Source organism: Mandrillus leucophaeus, unplaced genomic scaffold, assembly GCF_000951045.1.
Source record: "Mandrillus leucophaeus isolate KB7577 unplaced genomic scaffold, Mleu.le_1.0 Scaffold64, whole genome shotgun sequence".
Taxonomy (NCBI): Eukaryota; Metazoa; Chordata; class Mammalia; order Primates; family Cercopithecidae; genus Mandrillus; species Mandrillus leucophaeus.
The window spans coordinates 5,951,799-5,974,608 of record NW_012106919.1 but is presented as its reverse complement, the minus strand read 5'-3'; the positions used below and the strand labels follow the sequence as shown (position 1 = coordinate 5,974,608).

Below are 22,810 nucleotides of genomic sequence, written 5' to 3'. Positions count from 1 at the left end.
ATATGGCAACCAGAGACCTGCTTGCGATTAGCTGCTTTATTGAGAACTGCTGTCATGGGCTGTGGGGTGGGCAGCCGTGGGCAGTAGCATGCCCTGCTTGCCATTTAGGAAAATCTCCTGACTGTGGTTAGGCTGAGAGGGAGGGATGCAGGCCAATTATAAGAGTATGAGAAAGAGATCACTGGGGCCCAAATAGGGAATGGTCATGTGGAGAGAGCAGAGAGCCAAGGGGTGTTAAGGACAGAGGGACTCAGGGGTAGTAACAGTTTGACTGGCAGGCAGCTATGCCACTGGCTTCCCAGGCAGCTCACCCTGCATTCTCTCCTTGTCTCTCATCTGACTTGCTTCCCTCCACTTGAAACATGTCTCCTGCCACAGCCACTGGCCGCCTCTATCTCTGGCATTACTGTCTTCTTTCATAAAGAGCAGTGTCTTCCTCCACACCACTGCACAGAACCCGCTCTCTTCAGACTTACCGGCAACCACCTCAGCAGCACGGCTGTGGCTTCTCAAACTTGAGTGTGCATCAGAATGGACTGGAGGGCTCATAAGACTGCAGGTTGCTGAGCCTCACCTGCAGTTTTTCTGACTTAGCAGGGGCTGGCAGATTCCCAGGTGATGCTGATCTGCAGATCCATGGCGTGCACCCTGAGGGCCACAGGTGGTCAGGATGAAGTGCAAGCTCCAGGCCCCTTGCAGTGTGGCCGAAGCTTACCTTTCTAACCTCATCCACTGCACCTGAGCACGTGCTCCTCCCTGAATAGACTGCACAGGGTAATTGTCCTCTTTCCTCACTTGTGCTGTCTCTTTGACGTGCCCTTTCACTCTCCTTCTCTGCTTGTTTCACAGGGCCTAGCTCAGAGGCCACATACCTTTCGAAATGTTCTCTCTTCTATCAAAATCAGAATTGCCTCTCCTTTGAAAAAAGTAACCACATTTATTCAACCATTCATTGATTAGTGTAACAATGATTGGGTCAGAGTCCCTGCCCTGAATATGCTTAGAATTTTGTAAGAGAAGACTGTTGAAAAATTACCTTCGTTGTAAGGCAGCAGTAACAGAGCTATAGTGGAGCGTAAGGGAATCCTTTATTGAAGACATAAATGAGTTTTGAGTGAGAAGAGCACGCACAGAGTGGAATCGGAAGGGAGGGTAGGCTGGCTGAGAAAGCTGCTGCTGGTCTCCGCTACGGAGTTCTTCCCTCTTCCTGATGTCTCACCTTGAAACCACCCTATCCTGGCTTGTAACAAACACAACAGCCTCTCCTACGATGCAAAACACAGATCTTTCAAGTTTTAATCAGAAGCCTGGGAAGGAAACTCTCCAGTTGCAGAAAGAAAGGGCCATTCCCTTAAGCAGGGCCCGGGCTCTGGGGGCTGCTGGCGTGAGCTGGAGCGGCTCTCACTCTTCCTGTCTCTTGCTGGATTCTTTCTTCCTCCTGCCAATTCGCTGTTGGGGGTTAACCAAGCCTTAGTCTTTTCTTTCACTTCTGCATTTATGGCCTCTCAAAGTCCATTCACTCACACTCACACGGCCAAGTTCGTGTGAATCACCTGGGGATCTTGTTAAAGTGCAGATTCTGATTTACTGGGTCTGGGGTGGGGCCTGAGAGTCTGCATTTCTAACAAGCTCCCAGTGCTGCTGATCCAAGAACAGCACTTTGAACAGGAAGATTGCCACTTATGCTTGACAACTCCCAATCTAAGTGTTGAACTTTGAACTTGGGACAAGGCACAGAAAACAAAAAGGAATGAGAATAGCTAAAATTCACTGGGTGTTTGTTGTATACCAGGTTCTGTGCTAAACTCCTTTTATAGACAATTGCTTTTAGTCTGCACAAAACTCCTAATGGAGACAGAGACATATTGTTCTTATTTTGAAGATGAAAACACCTGTGGTCTCTGAGCGGGCAGGGCTCTCCCAACCCTGCGGAGGAAGGTGGTGCACTCAAGCTGTACACCGCCCAGGGCAGGGCTGTGGCAGGACATGGGAGGGCTCCTTAATTGTATGTGGAGATTCCAGTCTCCCCCGTGCCTCAGGAAAGGTCCTACCTGCCCTGGAGATGTGGGAGGAAATCCAGAGCATAGAACAGGAGCTGACCCCTTGCCCACCTGTCAGACATGCACCAAATTTTAAAAACGCCTCTCTTTCAAGCTTCTCAACACTTCACAATATTTTGACATGGGAAGAAAAAAAAATGGAAATGCTTTGAAACATTTCTCTTCCTTGGATTCTTGTTCTCAGACCATGTGACTGAATAGAAGTTTCGTCATAGGATTCCAGTTTAACATATGCAGTTACTATAGCAATTGAGGTTTCCTTAGTAACAGTTGCAAAAATAATCTGGCCCCAATTAATAATACATTTTAAAGCTCTTTCTACTCCATTGCTGAACAACCCAGTTTTTTTGGCGAAGAACCAGATAATTCAGGTGGTGTCATTTGCACTGATATAGATATCATTTGCATGCGGTGAATTGGGTTGGAAAGGAATGAAAAGGGAGCCGGTTGTTTCAAGTATTATATGAATCCAATCTGAAAAGTCGACTGGCAAGCGAATGGGAATCTAGTTTCCAGAGCTTGGGAGCTTAATGGTAAACCCTGTCCTGGATTCCTAATGTGCCCTAGAGGGCTTCCTGTGTTTGAAGAAGGAGAAGGCAGAAGATTGGACTTGCTAACAAAAAAGATGAACCCGGGAGGGTGGGGCTGTGGCACACAGGATTTCTCTCTAAATGGTGCCTGGTGTGTTCTTGATGGTGTGAGAAGGTCTGTGGGTTTGTGAATTCAACAGGTCTTCCTGGAGAGAATGTCTGATTCACCGCTGGGAGATGCTCCTCAGTGCTGCTCAGTCATGGCATTGGGAATTGGACTCTGCCACACCTTGGCTTGCTAAATCCTTCCATCCATTCAGAACATTTGTCTCTGTTATAGGGAGACCAAGTGGCAGTCTGTGGCTTTCACAAGTTTTGATTTCGTGATGCATGGGACTCAACCCTTGATGCTGCCAAACCAAGCTTAAGCAAGCTGGCAGGCCAGGGTCATGACCAGTGGGCTGGGTCCTGGGTCTAGATGCAGTTCCCTGGGTTGAGCTGGACTAAAGAAACAGAGTCTGACCAGCAAAGTGCTGGAGCCTGGCCAGGCATCCCTCCCCTGCCCCTGCCCTCCACACAAGTTCAGCTGGAGGAGGCCCAGGTTGCTGTACCTGGGTGGAATCTACACCCTGCCCCTGCTTTCTTTCTCAGCTGGGAAGTGGTTTGGTCCCTGTGGCCGAAAAACAGTGTGAAGAGAGTGGTGGAGGTGGAACAATGCTTGTACTATTAGTTCCCTAAGAGGAACTTAGAATTTTTTTTTTTTTTTCTCATTTTTAGTAGCGGGAGAGGGTGGGTGGGTGGGTGGGGGAACGCAGAGCTGAGGTTAATGATAATGGCGTGGGTAAGATCTCAAATCACCTTCCTAAGATGGATTTCATTACACCTTGGCTTCTTGCCACTAGCTGCTGGGGAGGCGCTCCACAGGCTGCCCTCTTGTCTGTTTTTGGAGTGGGACAGTGAGGAGGAGGGAGGACTACAGTTGGCTTTGCCTTGTCCCGTGGTTTGCTGTCTTCTTGGCCTTCTCTCTCACTCCCCCAGAGGAAGCCCCCTCCCCACCAGCATCCTCTATTTACCTATTGCCGTGTTTCTCCAATGCGCTCTCATTCGCTCACCCACTCATTCACCTATTTCAGCAAGCACTGATTGAACGCTTTCCTGGACCAGGCGCTGTGCTAGGCTCTGGGGCTGCATCGATGAGAATGTCCACTAGGCAGTCCACCCCATGAGGGCTGGGACTCCGGCTTACTCTTCAGGGCATCCCCAGCACTTAGCATCCTGTGGGAAACCGAGTGGGCCTCTGTAAATACTGGCTGATTGAGTGGAAAGAGCCTGATCCCTGCCCTGGGGGAGCTCACCATCTAGGATATGGGAGAGAGATATGAGGACACACAGCCCAGAGATATATAGAGGGTGCTGAGGAAGGGTATCGAGCCCAGGGGGACGGGAGTGAGGGATAAGTGGAGAGAAGGGTCAGGGTGGGAGGTGGCAGAAGGAGACAGGCAGAGAGGACAGCAAGGCAAAGGCCAGCGCTCAGGGGAAACTGCACCAGGTGCGTGCGCCTGTGGAGGGTGCTTGAGGGTGAGTCGTGAGAGATGAGTCAGGATACTTGGGTGAAGGCCAGATCCTGAAGGGACTGTGTGCTGTGAAAAGGAATTGTTTCTCTGTAGCCCTTAGGTAGTTTGGAGCCATTAAACTTTTCAAGCAGAGACCTGATATAGCTAGATTTGTATTTCAGAGGGATCACCCCAGGAGGCCCTGTGATGGTGGGCTGTGCAGGCAGCGGAGAGGGGAGAGATGGTGAAGGCCTAAACCAGGGGTATGGCAAGGAGGAGACGGGGAAGGATGTTTAGGGGTGGCCTAGACTCTGTGCTGCCTTCCTCACACTGAAGCCAGTCGGTGTTAAATCCCCCAGGAATTGTGCTGGAGGAAACCCGGCCTGGAGGTGGATGGGCCATGTTTCTGGGAGTGTGTGGCGATTCCTCTGTTCCTCTTTCCTTTGCAGTGACAAAGCTGCAGGTGAGCAAATCGAAGAGGACCCTCACCCTGGTGGAAAACAGGCCCATTCAGTTGAACTGCTCAGTCAAGTCTCAGACCAGCCAGAACTCCCACTTTGCCGTGCTCTGGTACGTCCACAAGCCCTCGGATGCCGACGGCAAGCTCATCCTGAAGACCACCCACAACTCCGCCTTTGAATACGGCACTTACGCCGAGGAGGAGGGCCTGAGAGCCAGGCTCCAGTTTGAGAGGCATGTGTCGGGGGGTCTGTTCAGCCTCACGGTCCAGAGAGCCGAGGTCAGCGACAGCGGCAGCTACTACTGCCACGTGGAGGAGTGGCTGCTGAGCCCCAACTACGCCTGGTACAAGCTGGCAGAGGAGGTTTCTGGGCGCACAGAAGTCACTGTGAAACAGCCAGGTAAGGCCGCATGGCACGGCTGTCCTGGGCCAGTGGGTTTAGTGCAGAGACTTCCTGGGGGTGGGTGGGGCTCTATGGGGCTGGTGTGGAGAGACTGTCTGAAAGGTGCATGCTGGGTGTGGGTGCAGGTACACAGACCATCGCCCTAGCACACTGCAACCCCATCCATTTTACCTGCAGTGGGTTCTGATGCTGACGGCAGACTCATGGAAACATCCTTGACTCTGCTTCTGTGAACACCATCTTCACCAAGGAGCAGGGCGGCCGTGGTTAGCAAAATGTGGCAAGGCAGGGTTCATGGCAGCTCCTGAATCTCCTTCTGGGTTTGCAGTTTGCACCCTGAATCTTGGGCTGGCACCAGCTTCACACCCAGAGTTCCTACCTAGAAGGCATTTTCTGGTTTTATGCATCTGTATCCCCCTTCTTCCTTAGCTCCCAGCCCAGCCCAGACAAGCCCTTCCTGTCTCCAAACTGAATCATTCCTCCTCTGGCCCTTTGACCCCATGGTGTAGCCCTTATTCCTCTGCCTCACAGGTGGCACTAAGCCTCTGCCAGAATGCTTCCAGAGAGGGAGAGTTACTCACTCCGCAAGCCTCAGTTCCACTTTTGGGCAGCTCTGATTGTTAAAAAGTTCACCGTCCTGTAATTTCCCATTTTAGATCTGCCTCTGGAACAACCGAAGAGAGGTCTGGGTCATTTCCTTTCAAATACATGAAGTGTAGGCCCCTCTCCGTCTCCCCTTCTCTGTTAAAGATCTCTAGTTCTTTCAACTTCTTCTCACATAGTGGAGCCTTAAGGGCCTCTCCATCCCTCATTCTCACATCCCTACAATTTGTTGTTGTCGCTGCCTATCCTTCCTGATGGGCCGTGGGAGGTGCTGCGTTACCACTCAGAGTCTCATCTCCATGCCTTTGCTTGTGCTGCCCTCATTGTCTGGAATGTGTTTCTCCTGCTGCTTCTCCCTTGTCTTCACCTCATCCCTAAGACTTCATCCAGCACCACCTCCAAGAAGCCTACCCTGATTTCTCCTATACCAATAGGGGTCCCTTCTAAAATACAGAGTCTAATAATGGTTTGCATTTCTTCTATACTACACTGTAAGCATGTTGAGGACAGGGCTCTATCTTATATCTTCAGCCACTGGCATGGTACTTTTAGTAAATATTGGTTGAATAAGGAATAAATGGTTGCTTTCCTTGAACACCTTAAGGCCTTTGTACTTACTGTTCTCTTAGCCTGGAACATGTTGGCCATAGATATTCATTTGTCTTGCTCTTCTGTGAAGGGGGATTCCTAGCTCATTTTAACTTAAATGTAGCCCCCTTGTCACTCTAGATTTCCTTTCCCCGGCCCTTTCACAACACATATCACCACCTGACATTCTGTTAATTTACTTATTCATATATAAGTAATTATGAAGTATTTACTTATAATTGATTTATCGGTTACTATGTTTTATTATTTTTTTACTGGAATGTATATATATACACATTTGTTTTCTATCTCTTCTACTAGAATTGAAGCCTCCTGAGTAAGCCTAGGGACTTGGTTTTCTTCACTATTACTTGTCTCCTAAGGAGGTCTGTTCAGTAAGCCAGTGGAACTCGATACCAGACTCCAGATGTGGCCTGTCCCCTGCTGAATGCAGTGGGTCTGTTCCCCTCCTTTGCCTGAGGATATGATATTTCCAGAGATTCTCACTGACCTCACAGTGGCATTTTCTGCTAACCTCTGCTGGTGCGTTAAACAGGAAGCTCTGGTCTGAAGTGATTCCCGTTGGCATTTTCGGTGACCTATGTCCTGACTTCAGGCCAGTCCCTGGGGCTTTTGAAAATGGAAGGTTGTCATTAGGCCCACCAGTGTTCTTTTGGTTCCTATTTTTGATCTGTTTTCAGTTCTGATTATTTTCTCTACTGAAAGAACATGAGCACCCCCACCACTCTGCGTTTCCGTTCTAGTCATCATCATTTTTTCCTTTCCTCATTTGTACTGGAACCAAGAGATTCTTGGAGGATCCTAAATTTATTGAGGAGAGTTCCCTCTCTGAGACTACAGTCAAGCTAAGTGGGATAGTGCGGAAGGACTAGTAGGATCCCCCTCAACACATTTAGTGAAGTCTCTGTTACAGTGAACTTTAACACTGTAAACATGGAACTCAGAGGACACCGAGTAAAACAGCTTTCCCCGTTTCAGTTGACAGTTTTGATTTGTGTCGTTTTCTTTCTTTTTTCTCTGCTTCTAGTTTTTTTCTTTTCCCTGCTGAGAAAGCCTACACTTACAGAGCTTTTGGAAAATACACACACACACACACACACACACACACACACACACACAACTGCCCCAAACAAAACAAAACTCAACAAAAAAATAACCTTTCAACCCTGAGACAACCAGAGTCAATATCTTCTTTTATTTTTTGGATGGTGAAGGAGAAAGGGAGACTGGTTATTTAAAATATATTTTGTTGTTTTGTATTTTCTGACTTTTTAATTCCAGAAGTAATCATGAATGTTGTAAAACATCCAGGCAGTATTGAAGTGTGGAGAAAGTAAGGAATGAAAGTGCCCATCCTCCCCTCCTCTGATGTCACTCAGAAGTCTCATTCTTGAGGTGCTACTGTGCATTCATAGTGTCACAGCTTCTAGATATCTCTGGTCCTGATAGACTTATTTGGGCCCCTGTGAAATTACAAGCATGCCATCGGGGCATGCTGTCATTCAAGACATTTTTCTATTGGAGGAGACTCTGCTTGGCTGAGTTTTCAAAGCACCCAGTTCCACCAGTAACAATCTTTTCTTTTTCTTTTTTTTTTTCATTTTTTTGAGACAGAGTCTCACTCTATTGCCCAGGTTGGAGTGCAGTGGCACGATCTTAGCTCACTGCAACCTTCACCTCCAGAGTAGCTGGGATTACAGGCATATACCACCACACCCGGCTAATTTTTGTATTTTCAGTAGAGATGGGGTTTCACCGTGTTGGCCAGGCTGGTCTCAAACTCCTGGCCTCAAGTGATCCACCCACCTCGGCCTCCCAAAATACTGGGATTACAGGCGTGAGCCACCTTGCCCGGCAATCTTTTCTTTACTGATGTCATACTAGTTCCATTCCCAACCTAAGAGGGAACCTGTGTGGGTTTTTGTAAGGAAATTGAGGACTATAATTCTTAGGGCTAACACATGAACAGATTAAACTGGGTTTCCCCTGAAGTTCTTTTGTGGTTGGCAGCTCATCATTTTCTAGCCATCATACGGTCAGTTTTAAAAGTTTACTCTTGCTTTTCAGAGGTTTCTCACCATCCCCTTCCCTGGCCCCTCCCGGCCACCTGCCTTGGCCAGCCATATGCTTTGTGGTCCGTTGTCATTTGGATGTGCAGTCTCTACAGCTTGCACTAATCCTCCTATGAGCATCAGAAGTGATGAGGGCTATGACTTTGGGACAGCTGTTATTGTAACATTGAACTCCTTGAAACCCAGGCATTCTAACACATGATCAAGGAACTCAGAATGTTCAGGGAGCCACATCTGAGAAACGTTTCTCCTAATGGAGTGTGTGCTGCCATCCTTCTGTATTTGGAAGGCACCCATTCACGTACCCTGGGAAAGGGTGCATACGAATTGCTTGTTGTTCTCTTGTCACTGATGTCTCTTTCCTTACTGTTCCAGACAGCCGCCTGAGGCTCAGCCAAGCCCAGGGGAACCTGTCGGTTCTGGAGACCCGGCAGGTGCAGCTGGAGTGTGTGGTTCTCAACCGTACCAGCATAACCTCCCAGCTCGTGGTGGAATGGTTCGTATGGAAGCCCAACCACCCTGAGCGGGAGACCGTGGCCCGCTTGAGCCGTGACGCCACCTTCCACTACGGAGAGCAGGCAGCCAAGAACAATCTGAAGGGGCGGCTGCATTTGGAGAGTCCTTCCCCCGGCGTGTACCGGCTCTTTATCCAGAACGTGGCTGTGCAGGACAGCGGCACTTACAGCTGCCATGTGGAGGAGTGGCTGCCCAGCCCCAGTGGCATGTGGTATAAGCGGGCAGAGGACACCGCTGGGCAGACAGCTCTGACAGTCATGCGACCAGGTGAGAGTCCATGTCCCCAAGCTTCCACTCCCTCTGGTGTTTCCCATTTAAGTAAACTATTTTATGCACTGGATAAAATTAGTTTATTAATAAATTATTTGCAGTTAAATATATGAGTGTCTACATGTGTATGCATTTATATTCAAAATTGCCTGAATTTTTTTTTCTTGTGAATGGAAAATTGCACATCTGGCTTTGGCATAAGGTGATTTGATTTATTAATTAGAATAAAATCTGGCCATTCATTTTTCCAGGTCATAGAATATTTCCTTTTTCCAGACTTGAACAAATGGTGGATATGACAAAAATCTTGAAACAATAACCATGTTGTTAAGAAAATTTGGCTTGTGGATTTTCAGTGGAAAATAATCGATTTACATGCTTTAAATAGAAAATAATGAATTGTGTGCAGCCTTCACTCTTTGACTTCCAATAATTTTTTTTTTTGAAATGAAGTCTCACTCTCTCGCCCAGACTGGAGTGCAGAGTGCAGTGACGCTATCTCGGCTCACTGCAACCTCCGCCTCCCAGATTCAAGCGATTCTCCTGCCTCAGCCTCCCGAGTAGCTGGGACTACAGGCACATGCCTCCACACCCAGCTAATTTTTGTATTTTTAGTAGAGACGGGGTTTCACCATGTTGGCCAAGCTGGTCTTGATCTCCTGACCTCGTGACTGTCCTCCCACCGCCCCGGCCTCAGCTTTTGAAAGTGCTGGGATTACAGGTGTGAGCTACCGCGCCTGGTCCCAATAATTTTGTTAGTACTAATAACTATTCTGTGTGGCCTTTTGTTTTTCTTGCCTTTATTGCTGTTTCTAAATATCTAAATGCATATAATTACTAGATATAATTGTTGTTGCACATTTAAACACATAATTAAAGCTACGGTGTGTAGGATTCCCATGTCCTTTGCAACATCACAGCATCATCCATTCATATTAGAATGAAAAGTCGATGGTTCCTGTAAGGACCTGGAGCAGAAGTGAATTTGTGACCCCATCAGTATCTTGTTTGTTTTCTGAGCATCCTGACATTCACATTTGTGGCCTGAGGCACTATTGGAAGTTTTCATCACGTCTTTATATCTGAGTAGAGCAGCTCATTTTGTTGGTGGAACATTGGATCTCCAGGGTGGTGTCCCTTACGTCATGGAACATGCTTCAGGGAAGCGCTGCAGCCTTGGTTACAGGAAATGGGCAGTATCTCACTCGCCTGTGTCTTGCCTAAGCTGCAGGGGAAATCACCTCCACTTTGAGTTAGCTCCTATTTTTCCATGAGCTTTTATTTATTTATATATATGTTTTGCTTTTTACCTTGCCTAGAAATGGCTGCATGTCTTTTCCCAAAGGTGAAATTGAGAGAATGGCAGCTGAGTGCCCCTGCCTCAACTCCCACCCATGCTGCAAGTCACCACTGAGGCCCCCAGATGGAGTGGGAGGAGACAGATGTTTATTGAGTACAGCTACATCCCAGCCATAGTTAGGAGACTTATGTTCAGCCTTCACAATAACCCTGAGTGGTAAGGTTTACTCGTGAGGAACCAAAGCTTGGAGCGAATCACCACCCAGCTAGCAGGTGAAGGCGGAGTGACCACCCAGGCTTCCCTCCTGCCACACTGTGTGCTTCCAATATGGACCTGAACCGTTAGCCTTGTGTCTGCCTCCTGTTCAACCCTGTGAGCAAGCCTGTATCAGCCTGTGCCTTCCCGTCCATTTGTCCATCTGTCCCTGATTGCATAGGTTGATTGTACTAATTACAAAACATTGGAAAACAGAAGAGTATAATTTTGAAAAGAAAAGTTAGCCATAATCTCACGGCCTACAAATATCTACTATTAATAATTTGGTGTATATTTTTTGATCTTTGCCTCATGTCTTCATATTTCCTCTGTCTGTAAGCAAAGTCAGGATCTTACTGTTTTATGTGATCTTTTTTCCCACTCAACTTTCTTTTATGAGCATTTTTCCATGTCTGTGAAAGCATTTCATAGCCACCATTTTTACTGGTTTCGTAACGTTCATTGTGCAGATGTACTTCAAAGATTTTTTTTTTGGAGGGATATGTTAAACACATGGAAGACTTGAAATAATGTAGCTCTAAAAGTATTGTTAGGAAAATAATCACCTTCGGCTGCTGAGGGTTGACATTCACTATAATCTGAAATACATGGAAGGAAGGGCTCCCACCCTCACTAAGATTGCAGATGAGTCGATTAGTAGTTGTGTTTGGCACACACAACTGGGGAAGGGAGAAAACCACAATCATCACACACAGGCCAGGAATCGGCGGTCACAGTGAGAGCCAGGGGAGCTGTTAGCATCATACAGACAGCAGTGGCAGAAGTCGGCATCTTTCTGTGGCTTATACTTGGAACAGAAGAGAGTATTAAAGTCCAAACAGGGAATAGGGTTGGCATATTCTAGAAGGGGGCAGATGCAGGGAACCAAATTGGTAGAGAAACACGTTAAGGGAAGAGAGATTGTGGGAAGGTGGAAATTAATTTCTTTCAAAAAACTTGTATTGAGTCATTTATGCAGGCAAGGCATTTGAAGGGGCCAAGGAAAATGTTCTCTGGTTAAAAGAGAAGAAAGCAAAAGGAGAGTGAAGAGGGAGGAGGCGTTTCTGAGGAGCTAAATGCCTGATGGTCTCTAGCCATCTTGCCCCTGGCCATGATAAGTTCCATTGCACATTGCCCAGGGCCACGTCCCTTGATACCTTAGCCAGTCACCAGGAGCCTGAGGATACTATGTTTAGACTCTGGAGGAGAAAAGCATGGGATGGGCGGGGGGGGCTCCCCTTGTTCTGTAGTAGGGCTCTCCAATGGCCTTGGAGTTAGAACTGAGGAGTTGAGTGAGTTTGAGTTACCTGTGAACTGATTGAATAGTCCCCACCTGGCCATTTTCTGTTCTCAAGCATGTTCTTGTCCCTGAGAGAGCTGGGCCTGCCACCTGTAGCTGGTTACTGAGCCCTCCTGTGCCAGCAGTGCACACTGAGATTCCAGGTGGGTGCAGGAGGCGGGTGCAGAGGGGCTTGGCAGAGCCCCCACAAGAGTAATGGAAAGCCCAGCTTTGTGTTCACCTGTGAGCGACACTAAGCCTGTTGGTTGAAAGCTGAGGACCATACTTGGAAAGTGCTCCTATTTGGTCTTCATCCAAGTAGGATCTGATTTGGTATCTCTACTTTGGTTTACATTACATTGGCACCTTTCATGAACATTTCATAAACAGAGCCAAAGGGAGGCCTTTTAGGAGTTAGGGAGTGAATTATTTGTTTAGAACATACCACAGTGAGCCAGGAAAAAAAAAGCAAAACAGATTCGAGTCTTTTGGCATCTGTGAGATGTGACTCACCTGCTTGGGGTCCCTCTCTGTATACTCTGCGTCTCCTGCCTAAGCGGGGAGGACACTTTGCGTACATCCTCCTGAGACATCTGTGCTCACGGGGAAGGGCCCTTTCAACCTTATCGTCTGTTATTTGGCTTTAATCCTTGGAGAGATATTGATCTCCTTGGGTTCACTGTGTTTTAGGCAATAAGCTACATGCACACAATTTAAATTTAAGTTACTGCATGGGTGTTTTAACTTCCCAGGGCTACCATAACAAATTAGTATAAACTTGATTGTTTAAAACAAAAGAAATGTATTCTCTTGCAGTTCTGCAGGCCAGAAGTCCAAAATCAGGATGTCATCATAGCTGTGCTCCCCGTGAAGACTCTAGGGAAGAATGCTTCCTGGCTTTTGCCAGTTCCTTATGGCCACAGGCATTCCCTGGTTCACTCCTATTTGGGCCTCCATTATTATGTGGCCACTTTCTCTCTGTGTCCCCTCCTGTGCTCATAAGAACAGTAGTTATCTTCGTCTGCTCAGCTACCATAACAAAATACTATAGACCGAGTGGCTTAAACAACAGAAATGCATTTTCTCACAGTCCTAGAGGCTGGAATTCTGAGGTCAGGGCACCAGCATGGCTAAGTTCTGGTAAGAGCTCTTCTGACCTGCAGACGACGCCTTCTTGCTGTGTCCTTGAATAGTCTTTCCTTGGTGCCTGCACCTGGAGAGAGATCTTCTCTCTTCTTATAAGCCACCAATCTTACTGGATTGGGGTCTCAGTCAGCCTTATGACCTCATTTAACTTAAATTACCTCCTGAAAGTCCTACCTCCAAATGTAGTCACATCGTGGGTTAGGAAGTCAGCATATTAATTTGGAGGAGGACCAGTTCAGTTCATAGCACCAGCCACGGGATTTAGGGCCCACCCTAATCCAGTAAGACCTCCTCTGAGCTAATTACATCTGCAAAGATGCTATTTCCAAATTATCACATTCTGAGGTTCCAGGTGGACATGCATTTTGGAGGGACACTCTTCAGCCACTACAAGGGGTTACAGTGAAAGTAAACATCCCTTCCTCCCAGGATTCCGGCAAGGAACCACATTACCAGCTTCTTATGAATTCTTCCTCAGATATTTTGTGCAGATACAAACAGATATGTATGTCAAAATAAAATATGTTTTCTGTATACAGTGACATGGACAGTAACATTGTTCTGTACTCTAACAATTTTTTTGGATCAACTTCCACCTGCAGCACTGCCTATACCTTTTCAATAGGTGCATAGTATCCCATAGTATGGATGTTACTATCATGTGTTTAATGATGGACATTTAGTTTATTTTGAGCAAATAAATTTAAACAACCCCTTCTCTCTTCTTTGTCCCTTGTCCTTCCCCAGATGCTTCCCTGCAGGTGGACACAGTGGTCCCCAATGCCACGGTCTCTGAGAAGGCAGCTTTCCAGCTGGACTGTAGCATCGTGTCCCGCTCCAGCCAGGATTCCCGCTTCGCTGTGGCCTGGTATTCCCTGAGGACTAAAGCTGGGGGGAAAAGGAGCAGCCCTGGCCTGGAAGAACAGGAAGAGGAAAGGGGGGAGGAGGAGGAGGAGGACGACGACGACGATGACCCAACAGAGCGGATGGCCCTGCTGAGCGTGGGCCCAGATGCTGTCTTTGGCCCAGAGGGCAGTCCCTGGGAGGGCAGGCTTCGCTTCCAGAGGCTCTCCCCAGTGCTCTACCGGCTCACAGTGCTGCAGGCAAGCCCTCGAGATACGGGCAACTACTCCTGCCGCGTGGAGGAGTGGCTGCCCAGCCCTCAGAAGGAATGGTACCGGTTGACAGAAGAGGAGTCGGCCCCCATCGGCATCCATGTTCTAGATACAAGTGAGTTTCTCAACTACAGAAGAAGGATGTCACTGTTGGTTCCAGTTTTGTCTGGAAGATAAATGTGAGCTTGATTATGGGTTAATAAACAGGTTTTTTTTTTTTTTTTTGAGATGGAGTCTCACTCTGTTGCCCAGGCTGGAGTGCAGTGGCACAATCTCTGCTCACCGCAAGCTTTCACACCATTCTCCTGCCTCAGCCTCCTGAGCAGCTGGGACTACAGGTGCCTGCCACCACACCCAGCTAATTTTATTAACAGTTTTCTTAACTGTCATGGGCTTTTGTTAGTAGGATTTGAGATATGGTAGGATTGGATATACTAATTCATATAATTGACCCTTAATTACCCATGCAAAAACAGGGATAGAAATTAAAGTGATAATATACCATATAATCTTTATAATAAACTTCTACCAGATTCAATTTTAGTAAGACTTCATTATACTAGTATATTGTTAGGTGTTACTTTGTTATTTTTTAGAATATTGGAACTAGTCTTTAGAGAATTAGCAAGTGTTTCAGACTCACAAGGGAAAGGGGTAAAAAATGAAGGCTGACTACCTCACGGTGATTATTTCTTTTTGTCCAGTTTCTGGGTCATTGTTATTTTGGAGGGTGCCTTGGAGGTTGAGGTGGATCTTGTATGGTTGGGAGGACCAGCCTGGAAGGGCTGTGATGTTAGAGGAGAGCTGAGAGGGGATTTGCAGCCACCCAGAATGCAGTTTCCGTGATCCTGAGGGACTTCCATTATGAACAGAGACTGGGGGAAGTAATGCTGGCCTGAATTATTTGTTGTAACAATGTACTCTTGGTTGGCTTGCCATCAGAACGTGGACTACATTAGACTAAAAATGGTGTTATAGTAAAGTTAGCCTAGAATGCAGAAAGAAAAAACATTGCTGGAATTTTCAACTTCTTTTTAGTCAAAACACTTTGCCACATAATCTTGATTGGAGTTTTTAAAGTTTGGGTCACTATTTTTTTGGCTTGATCACCCCGTGTTCACATTGTGTTAGACAGAACCATATGAAATTGCAGTTTTGCAGGTCAACAATGGTTGACTATTAGCAGTTTCATACACTTTGGAAATTGAATAAGAGGCAGATTAAATGTTCTTAATAATACTGATGAGCAGCAGCTATTCAGTGGACGGGAAAGCAGGCTGCATCATACATAGACCACCCTGTGGTCCACTGAATAACCCACTGCCTCAAAGCGAAAACAAAGCAGTCTAGGCAACATTGTACCTGTCCATTGTGGATGTCCATAATAATTAAGCTTCATCGAGCACAGAGGTCACCCAGCAGCCTTATTTTACAGAGAAAACAGGCACTCCCACAGGCTAGGCTCCTGCCAAGGTCTAATGACTTATAGAGCAGCTCTCAACCTGTCTTGGGGCACCTGGTTTATTCTCTTCCATATCCAGCTGTAACTAATACTGTGTTCTTTGTGGCCACGGACACACTGTGGACGTTTGTAAGTGGTCCATAATGACATTTAATTGATAACATTAATCAGGTAAGTGTCATTTCTGGTAAAACTGCTCTCAGAAGCTGGCAGGAAGGGATTGTGTCATAATCCCAGAGAAGGAAGTTTGTAGCAGAACTAAGTGCAAAGGGGCATGTAAAATCCAACCATGCAGGAGGCTCCGACTAAACCAGAGTGGCTTCTTCACCATCCTAGATGCAGTTGAGTTCACAATCAATAAATTATGTTTCATTATGTGGCTTTCCAAGCAGCAATAATGGCTCTCAGTGGAAAATAGAAGCATTGCTTTGTTGGAACGTACAGCCGTAAATTAGGAGAGGTGTCATGAGAAAAAGAATATAAGGGTCGTCTTCCACCATTAGTGATAGCAGGGGAAAGACAAGGTGGTTTGGGAGTGTCACCGAGGAGCTTCCATTGGGTCAGGCGAGGTCTTCAAAAGGAAATGTGAGCAGTCCAGGTTCTCAGCCCTCATTTTCTTGTCTCTCTCACAATCCTTTTCAGGTCCCACCCTCCAGTCCATCATCTGCTCCAATGATGCACTCTTCTACTTCGTCTTCTTCTACCCTTTCCCCATCTTTGGCATTCTTATCATCACCATCCTGCTGGTGCGTTTCAAGAGCCGGAACTCCAGCAAGAACTCCGATGGGAAGAACGGGGTGCCTCTGCTGTGGATCAAAGAGCCACACCTCAACTACTCCCCGACTTGCCTGGAGCCCCCTGTTCTCAGTATCCACCCAGGGGCCATAGACTAAGCGGGTGATGCCCCAGCGGATGTCGGCCACGGAGGAGCTGAGGCTCTCCCTTGCTCTGTGATCGGACAGTTGACAGCACCCAAACTCTGGGGTGCGTGTGTGGAAAGTTGTCAGACTTGAAAAGTGTTCCAAGTTCCTAGTCAGTCACAGAGACAGACTGCCTCTCGGTGGCAGTCTTGGTTGGTTAGCTATTTGCGCGCAAATGTCGTGATCCTGCCGTTATAGATTTCTTGTTTCTGTTTTTAGTAACGTAGTGAGTAGCTCCAGGTGCCATATCTACTCACAGATTTATCTAGTATTCTCAGATAGATGTTACAGGGCTGCTTCTTCTTTGTAATGTACTCTTTTTAAATCCCTTTGGTTTACCCTTTTTGGATTCCTTAATGTGGACGAATTTCTCTTACGTACAACTGACAGCAAAAGGAAGGACGAACTTTCTAGTGACAAGGAATCTCTTCCAAGACTTTTTGTTTTTGCACATTTGAAAATGCCACCTATGGATCAAAATATACCCAAACATTTTTTACTTTCTTAACAAGACTTAAGAATTGTGTGTAGTGTGGGCAAAATTTGTATGTTGTCTTTTCCCTCAGCTGGAGTTATTGGAACCACTTTGTAGTCAAGACGGAAGCATTGAATTTTGCTTCGAAGAACTGTGTATGTACAAGAGACATCCTGCATAACCCCATTAGAAGTAGATGGTGCCCGGCCTATCTGTCAGGGAGACAAAAAAGGTTTCATCCCATCCTTGCCAAAAAATAAGAAAACTGTCTTGGAGAATGGGTCAGAAGCCCCAAACGGCACACACTTTCCAAATTAAAGTGGGCAAAGGCTGCTTTGAGCAGCTACTGACCTGCAGATTTGTCAAAGCCAGTGACTAGAGAAGGGAGAAAGGCTGGCTGTCGGCTTGCTCTGAGCTGCAAGGGTGGTCTCTAACTGATAACTGTCAGCAGGTGGGCCTTTGTCTTCAGGTGCTTTGTCAGACTCTTAAAGTGTCCAGTGAACTTGGAAGGGGGCCCCTGAGCTGAGCACAGGGCCGAAGCAGCCACGGCAGACACCTGACGGAGGGCACGGGGCTGGCCGACACTAAGTTTGGTGGGACAGTGAGGGGTGGGAGGGGGCCTTCCAGGGCCTGGTGTTGGAGAGTGCAGAGAAATATCTACCTCCCTGGAGGTGTGAAGACTAGGTTTTTCTTCTTCCTTCCAATTAGGTTTTCCTTAATGATAGTGATGTCTTCCTTATTCATTTTTCTCTCTCTGCCTCTCACTGCCATAAGAATATCAGCCTGGGGGCAGTCCAGACGCAGCCCTTTGTCATCCTTTCTGTTTGCCTAGTCTCAGCAGACTGTGATCACAAGGCCTTGTCTGTGGGATTTTTCCCTTCCCTTTCTTGATCTCTCTTGTGGTTCTAGGTTGTTTGGTTCATTGTTATGGTGGCTTTTTATTTTAACGCCCCTTGAGCCCCATGATGGCTGGTGTCACCCTGTTCTTTTACCCTGTTGGGCCAGATGCTTGTCCCTCTGGGGGCATCATCCGTTGCAAATATTTCCTTTTGCTCACTTTATGAAGATGTTCTTATACCCTTGCTTTCCCATATTTTTCTGGCCAAGCATGCCATCTCCCTTACTCTGGGAACTTGCATCCTGAGTCCCAAGGGGGGGGGTCACAATTTGGAAAAAGTCGTCAGGGATTCTGGAACTAAGTCTGATAAGAGATTCCAGTGAAGCCCTGTTCTGAGAACGAGCAGACTGCAGGGGAGGCCGTGGGATTAAACCCAGGCCAGTGTCTGTGCTGATCCTTCAAGGGCCTGCAGGTGTGCAGGTGGCCCAGGCTGCTCGGCAGATACTTTGCTGATTCCCAGCTGAGGGGAGCACGGCAGCGATTGCTCAGTCATTTTCTGACAGACACACAGACCTGCCTTTTCTCCCCCAAATACACCAGTACCCTCCTGTGAGACAGTGTGCAGGCACCACCACCTTAATCCTGCTGTTGCCTGACATGCTGATTCTCATTTATTATGCTGCATCAACACATTTGAGGTACAGGAGCGGCTCAGTCATGAAGAAAGAAGGTCTTTTGCCCCATTTCTTTATTTCAGGGATGTGGGCTTTCAGTGGGAATTTGCTGACTCCTACTTTACAGGCTGAGTCAATGAGGGAAGATGACTGGCGTTTCCTCTGTCTAAATGGGAGGATGCCAGAGGGCTGGCTGGGACTAGGATGTATAACTAAGATTTCAGTTTGAATCTGTTCACAGTGATAGCAAAGTAGGTGCTGCACGCAATTAAATGTGTAAAGCAATTGCAGGAAATTTGAAAGGAAAAGAAACCGAAGCCAGTATTTTAATAATTGCTTTTTCTGTGTATTTTGTAATGGGCTGGGGGATAGCATCAAAGGTTGAACTTTTCGAGCTTTCTATGAAAAACCCCAGGACCTTCTTTCTTTGGCCATTTCTGTGGAAATGCGATGTCAGATGGATGGTAATGGTGCCCTCCAGTGGCTGTGAGACCTCATTGCGCATTGTCTACTGGAGCTTTAGTCTTCTGAGACGGAGGAAAACTGCTGAATACTCTCGATTCATCTATGTCTACAATGTTGCATTTATGAAAAACTACACTGTGCTAGGCGCATTCTAGGACATGAATATGACAACACCCTCTTTCACCGGGTGTTTCTGTAGCAAGTTTTCATATTTTCAAACAATGGTTTCTCTGCGTTAATTATTGAAGAAAAAAAAACGATGGGGTAAGAAAACTACCCATGCATGATGTAGAGAGCTGTTGATTTGTTTCTGTTTTTTAAAGGAAAACTATTTGTAAGATGTTGCACTAAAACATTTTATATACACTTCAGAGACCTGTAGTAAATTATGTTGAAAATATGGCTGTTTACATTTACTGTGGTCTTCTATCATTCTTTCCCCCTTACTAACCAGCCCCCTTCCTCTGTGGGACTGTGCTGTGGGAGGCCTACAGTTCTGCCCTTGGCATTGGCCTGCTAGGCTCAAGGTCTGTGAATTGCAGTCTTTATTATTACACCCCGTAACCTTTAAATGATAAAAACACCTCTTCCTCAAGACACTTCACTGCCATCTGCTGCGACATACCATAGTCAATAGACACCTCCACCCTGATGATCAAGGCTATGCTACCGCTAGAGCTGTGCAACACACAACACACTTAGCCCCTGAAAGGCAGGTTCAGAATGTAGATCTTACAACCTGTCGCGTTTTTGTTGGGGGTTGGAGTATAGAAACCGGATGAGAAGGAGAGCAGGAACACAGGATGGCCATCTCTAGGGCCTCTGCAGCAAGTCCACACCATCCTTTTCCAGCTATGAAGTGCTGCCCTGGCCATGAAATGCAGCAAGGATTTCCCAGAATGATAAGAGCAGGAGCTGCGCCTTCTAGTTAAATGACACTGCACAGCGCACTGGTCTCTGTTTCCTCTTCCAGTGTTGGGAGGGGTTTACACCTGCAAATTGAGAAGAATGTTAGAATGATTAAAGCCATAGCAGTGATACGTGATTAGCCAGAACCCAGCTGTAATTCTTTAAAATTCACAGAACATGCAAAAAGGAACTAGATAGTAAGAAGCAGAGGGAGACACTTCTTTTTTTCTTCTCCTAAGTCCAAGACTCTCAAAAGCTTTCGTGTGTGCTTTCCTCTGCTCCCCAGAACCATTGGCTGCATCCTTATCAACTCCTTGCAGCTGCTGGCTTGGCCAGGAGTTGAAAATGTGACTGCCTCTCCCTTGGGTACCCATAATGGTTCCATGTTAAGTCTTATGTATAATTTTTCCTAATTTTTTTCAAATGTTCTTTTTCTGCCAGGGAATGTTTTAAAAAGGGAAATAGAGTATTATGGAATAAGATTACCCTTCTATGCCCTTTGTGCAAATCCACTCAGTATTGATATAAATGAAGTGAACATACATTCCCCCATGAGGCATGCAATGAAAATGACAATTTGCATTTATGCAGGATTGGGGCAGTGTTTTGCTCACTACATTCTGGGATTCCTAAGCTTTGTGGGAGTGGTTTCAAGGGTTTGGCAAAAAACGAGAGTCAAGACACCAGAGAGTGACATGCTAGGAAGAACAGCCCCGGCCTCTTAAGCAGCCCTCCTTTCTTACTTTCTCATCCATGATTACCTACAGTGACAAGAAGATAAAACTGGACCTTGCAATACTGGTCACAGCGTGAAAGATACATCCACCCCTCCTTTTGATAGCAGGTTCTCAGTATGTAAAGGGAACCTTTTTGGCTGCCTGCCTAACACATTGCAGGTCCAGCATTCCTGAGCTGCTTTTGATTCATAAAATTAACCAGGCATTTGAGTGCTTCTACAAGTGCTTGATGGACAGCATTTCTCTCAATGAAAGAGCACGCACCGCTCCTTGGTCAAAGGAGAGTCCAACCAAGGAAGCCTAATGAGTTATTCCTCACCCAATACCTGGAGACCATGACCTGGGGGCGAGGGGCTTCCGCAACCCCTTGTGACTGGGCTGTTCTTTCCTCAGCCCTGCTCTTAAGGGGGTTAACAGCTCTTGCTGGCAGTCCAAAAGTCCCATTATCATATCCCGCTCCTGTAGGAAGGGGTAAGAGTAGAGGCACTGGACATGGCCTCAGCTGGACTCCAAGTTCTGCCCTTTACTGTGTGCCCTTAGTAACTTACCTTCTCCAGGCATCAGTTTCCTCATTTGCAAAAACAACAGCAGTAAGATTAAGTGAAGGGGCAAGAGTAGAGGCACTGGACATGGCCTCAGCTGGACTCCAAGTTCTGCCCTTTACTGTGTGCCCTTAGTAACTTACCTTCTCCAGGCATCAGTTTCCTCATTTGCAAAAACAACAGCAGTAAGATTAAGTGAATCCAAGTAATGCACTTCACACGGGGCCTGCTCAATAGATGTTTGCTGTCATATCACTTCCCAGCTCAAAAACTTTCTGTGGCTCCCCAGTGTCTGAAGGTCTGACCCCAATCCTGCCTTTCTAAGTTGGCCTGAGTTCCTACCAGCCCAGGGCAGAGAACACTTGATGTCCTCACATTTTATGTTACACACTGCACCTGCCTTGTGTTCCCGGTATCTACAGATGGTAGGGAGTATCTTGAGATAGCAGGTTTGTGGTAGAGGGCTTTGGTCCCAGAAGTTTCACTGATAGAGATAACCTTTTAAGACTTTACGGCTAACTTAAGAAATAATTCATGTCTCTTTGCAATATGGTTCAAGTGTCTCCAGTGACTTTGAGTCCCCACCTGGGGATAATGGAGGGGAAGCAGCAAGAAAGCACATTCCCACTCAGTGTCACAGCCTGCACCATGTGTTGGTGGTTATTTGGGCAGCAGGGAGTCCTGTTCATGGAAATGAATTCCTGCTCACATCATAACTAAGAGTTCTGTGAACTCCTTCGGCCGGGCAGGGGCAACTCTGGTGCTTCTGTCTGCAAGAAAGGGGACAGACAGGGAGGCTGATGTGAGGAGTTGGTTCTGGGAATAGAGTCATTTGTTCTGGGATATAGGGATGTGAGGGGAGGGCCAGCTCAATCCAGACTGATGAAGGAGGGAGAGTGATGAGTGCCTGCCGCAGCTTGGGCTGGATGGATGTGGGGAGGCTGGGCAGTGAGGGAGATGTGGATCTGACATCAGCCTGAGGGAAAGTCCACGGTTGAGATGGGGGAAGAGAGAGAGGAATCTGAGAAGGGAGAAACCAAAGGCTGGAAATCCCAGCTCCGGGGATACCGGAGTGTGGGGACGGAGGAGGCCTGCCCTAGGTAACCCTACGCCTACTAACAGTTGTCTAAAATGCCCCCTTTCCTTGTCATGTTTGAGGAAAAGTGGTTCACAAAGTGGTTCAAAGAGGCCGTCTGAGGCGGGATCCCACAGCGCTGAAGCGATGAGGGGCCCCGGGTGCTCCTGCCCGTTCCCTTGCCTCCTCCGGTGGCTCTCCGGGAGCGACAGCCCCGCCCAGCCACCGAGCGGCCTTCAGCACGCCCCAAACGCTAAGGGGAAGCGCGGGAGGTGCGGGAGGAAGGCAGAGAAACCTGGTTTTTAAAACGCAAGCCACTTTCAAGGAAATAATTTCTTACTTAAAAATAGCGTATGGAATGGCGGTGGAATGCCGGGAGGGACCGAGCTGGGGGACTGGACGGCGCCCCGGGGACACAGGAAGGAGATGCGCAGAGCCGAGCCCAGAAGCGCGCCTGCGGTCTGGAAGGGGGAAGACAAATGCGGCGCCGCGGAGGGTGGGGGAGGAAGGGCCGGGGAGGGTGGGGAAGGAAGGGCCGGGGC

The 22,810-nt window shown here is 47.3% G+C and overlaps 1 protein-coding gene across 2 annotated transcripts in view; it reads left to right on the top strand.

Moving 5' to 3' along the window:
• IGSF3 (immunoglobulin superfamily, member 3) overlaps positions 1-19,405 on the top strand; it is a 92,744-nt gene extending 73,339 nt beyond the window's left edge. For both annotated transcript variants that reach the window (XM_012000833.1, XM_012000832.1), the window contains 4 exons: positions 4,593-5,003; positions 8,666-9,073; positions 13,804-14,286; positions 16,276-19,405. In XM_012000833.1, the coding sequence (XP_011856223.1) occupies positions 4,593-5,003; positions 8,666-9,073; positions 13,804-14,286; positions 16,276-16,526 (1,553 nt within the window). In that variant the 3' untranslated portion in view covers positions 16,527-19,405. The remainder of the gene's footprint in view (positions 1-4,592; positions 5,004-8,665; positions 9,074-13,803; positions 14,287-16,275) is intronic.
• The last annotated feature ends 3,405 nt before the right edge of the window (positions 19,406-22,810 follow it).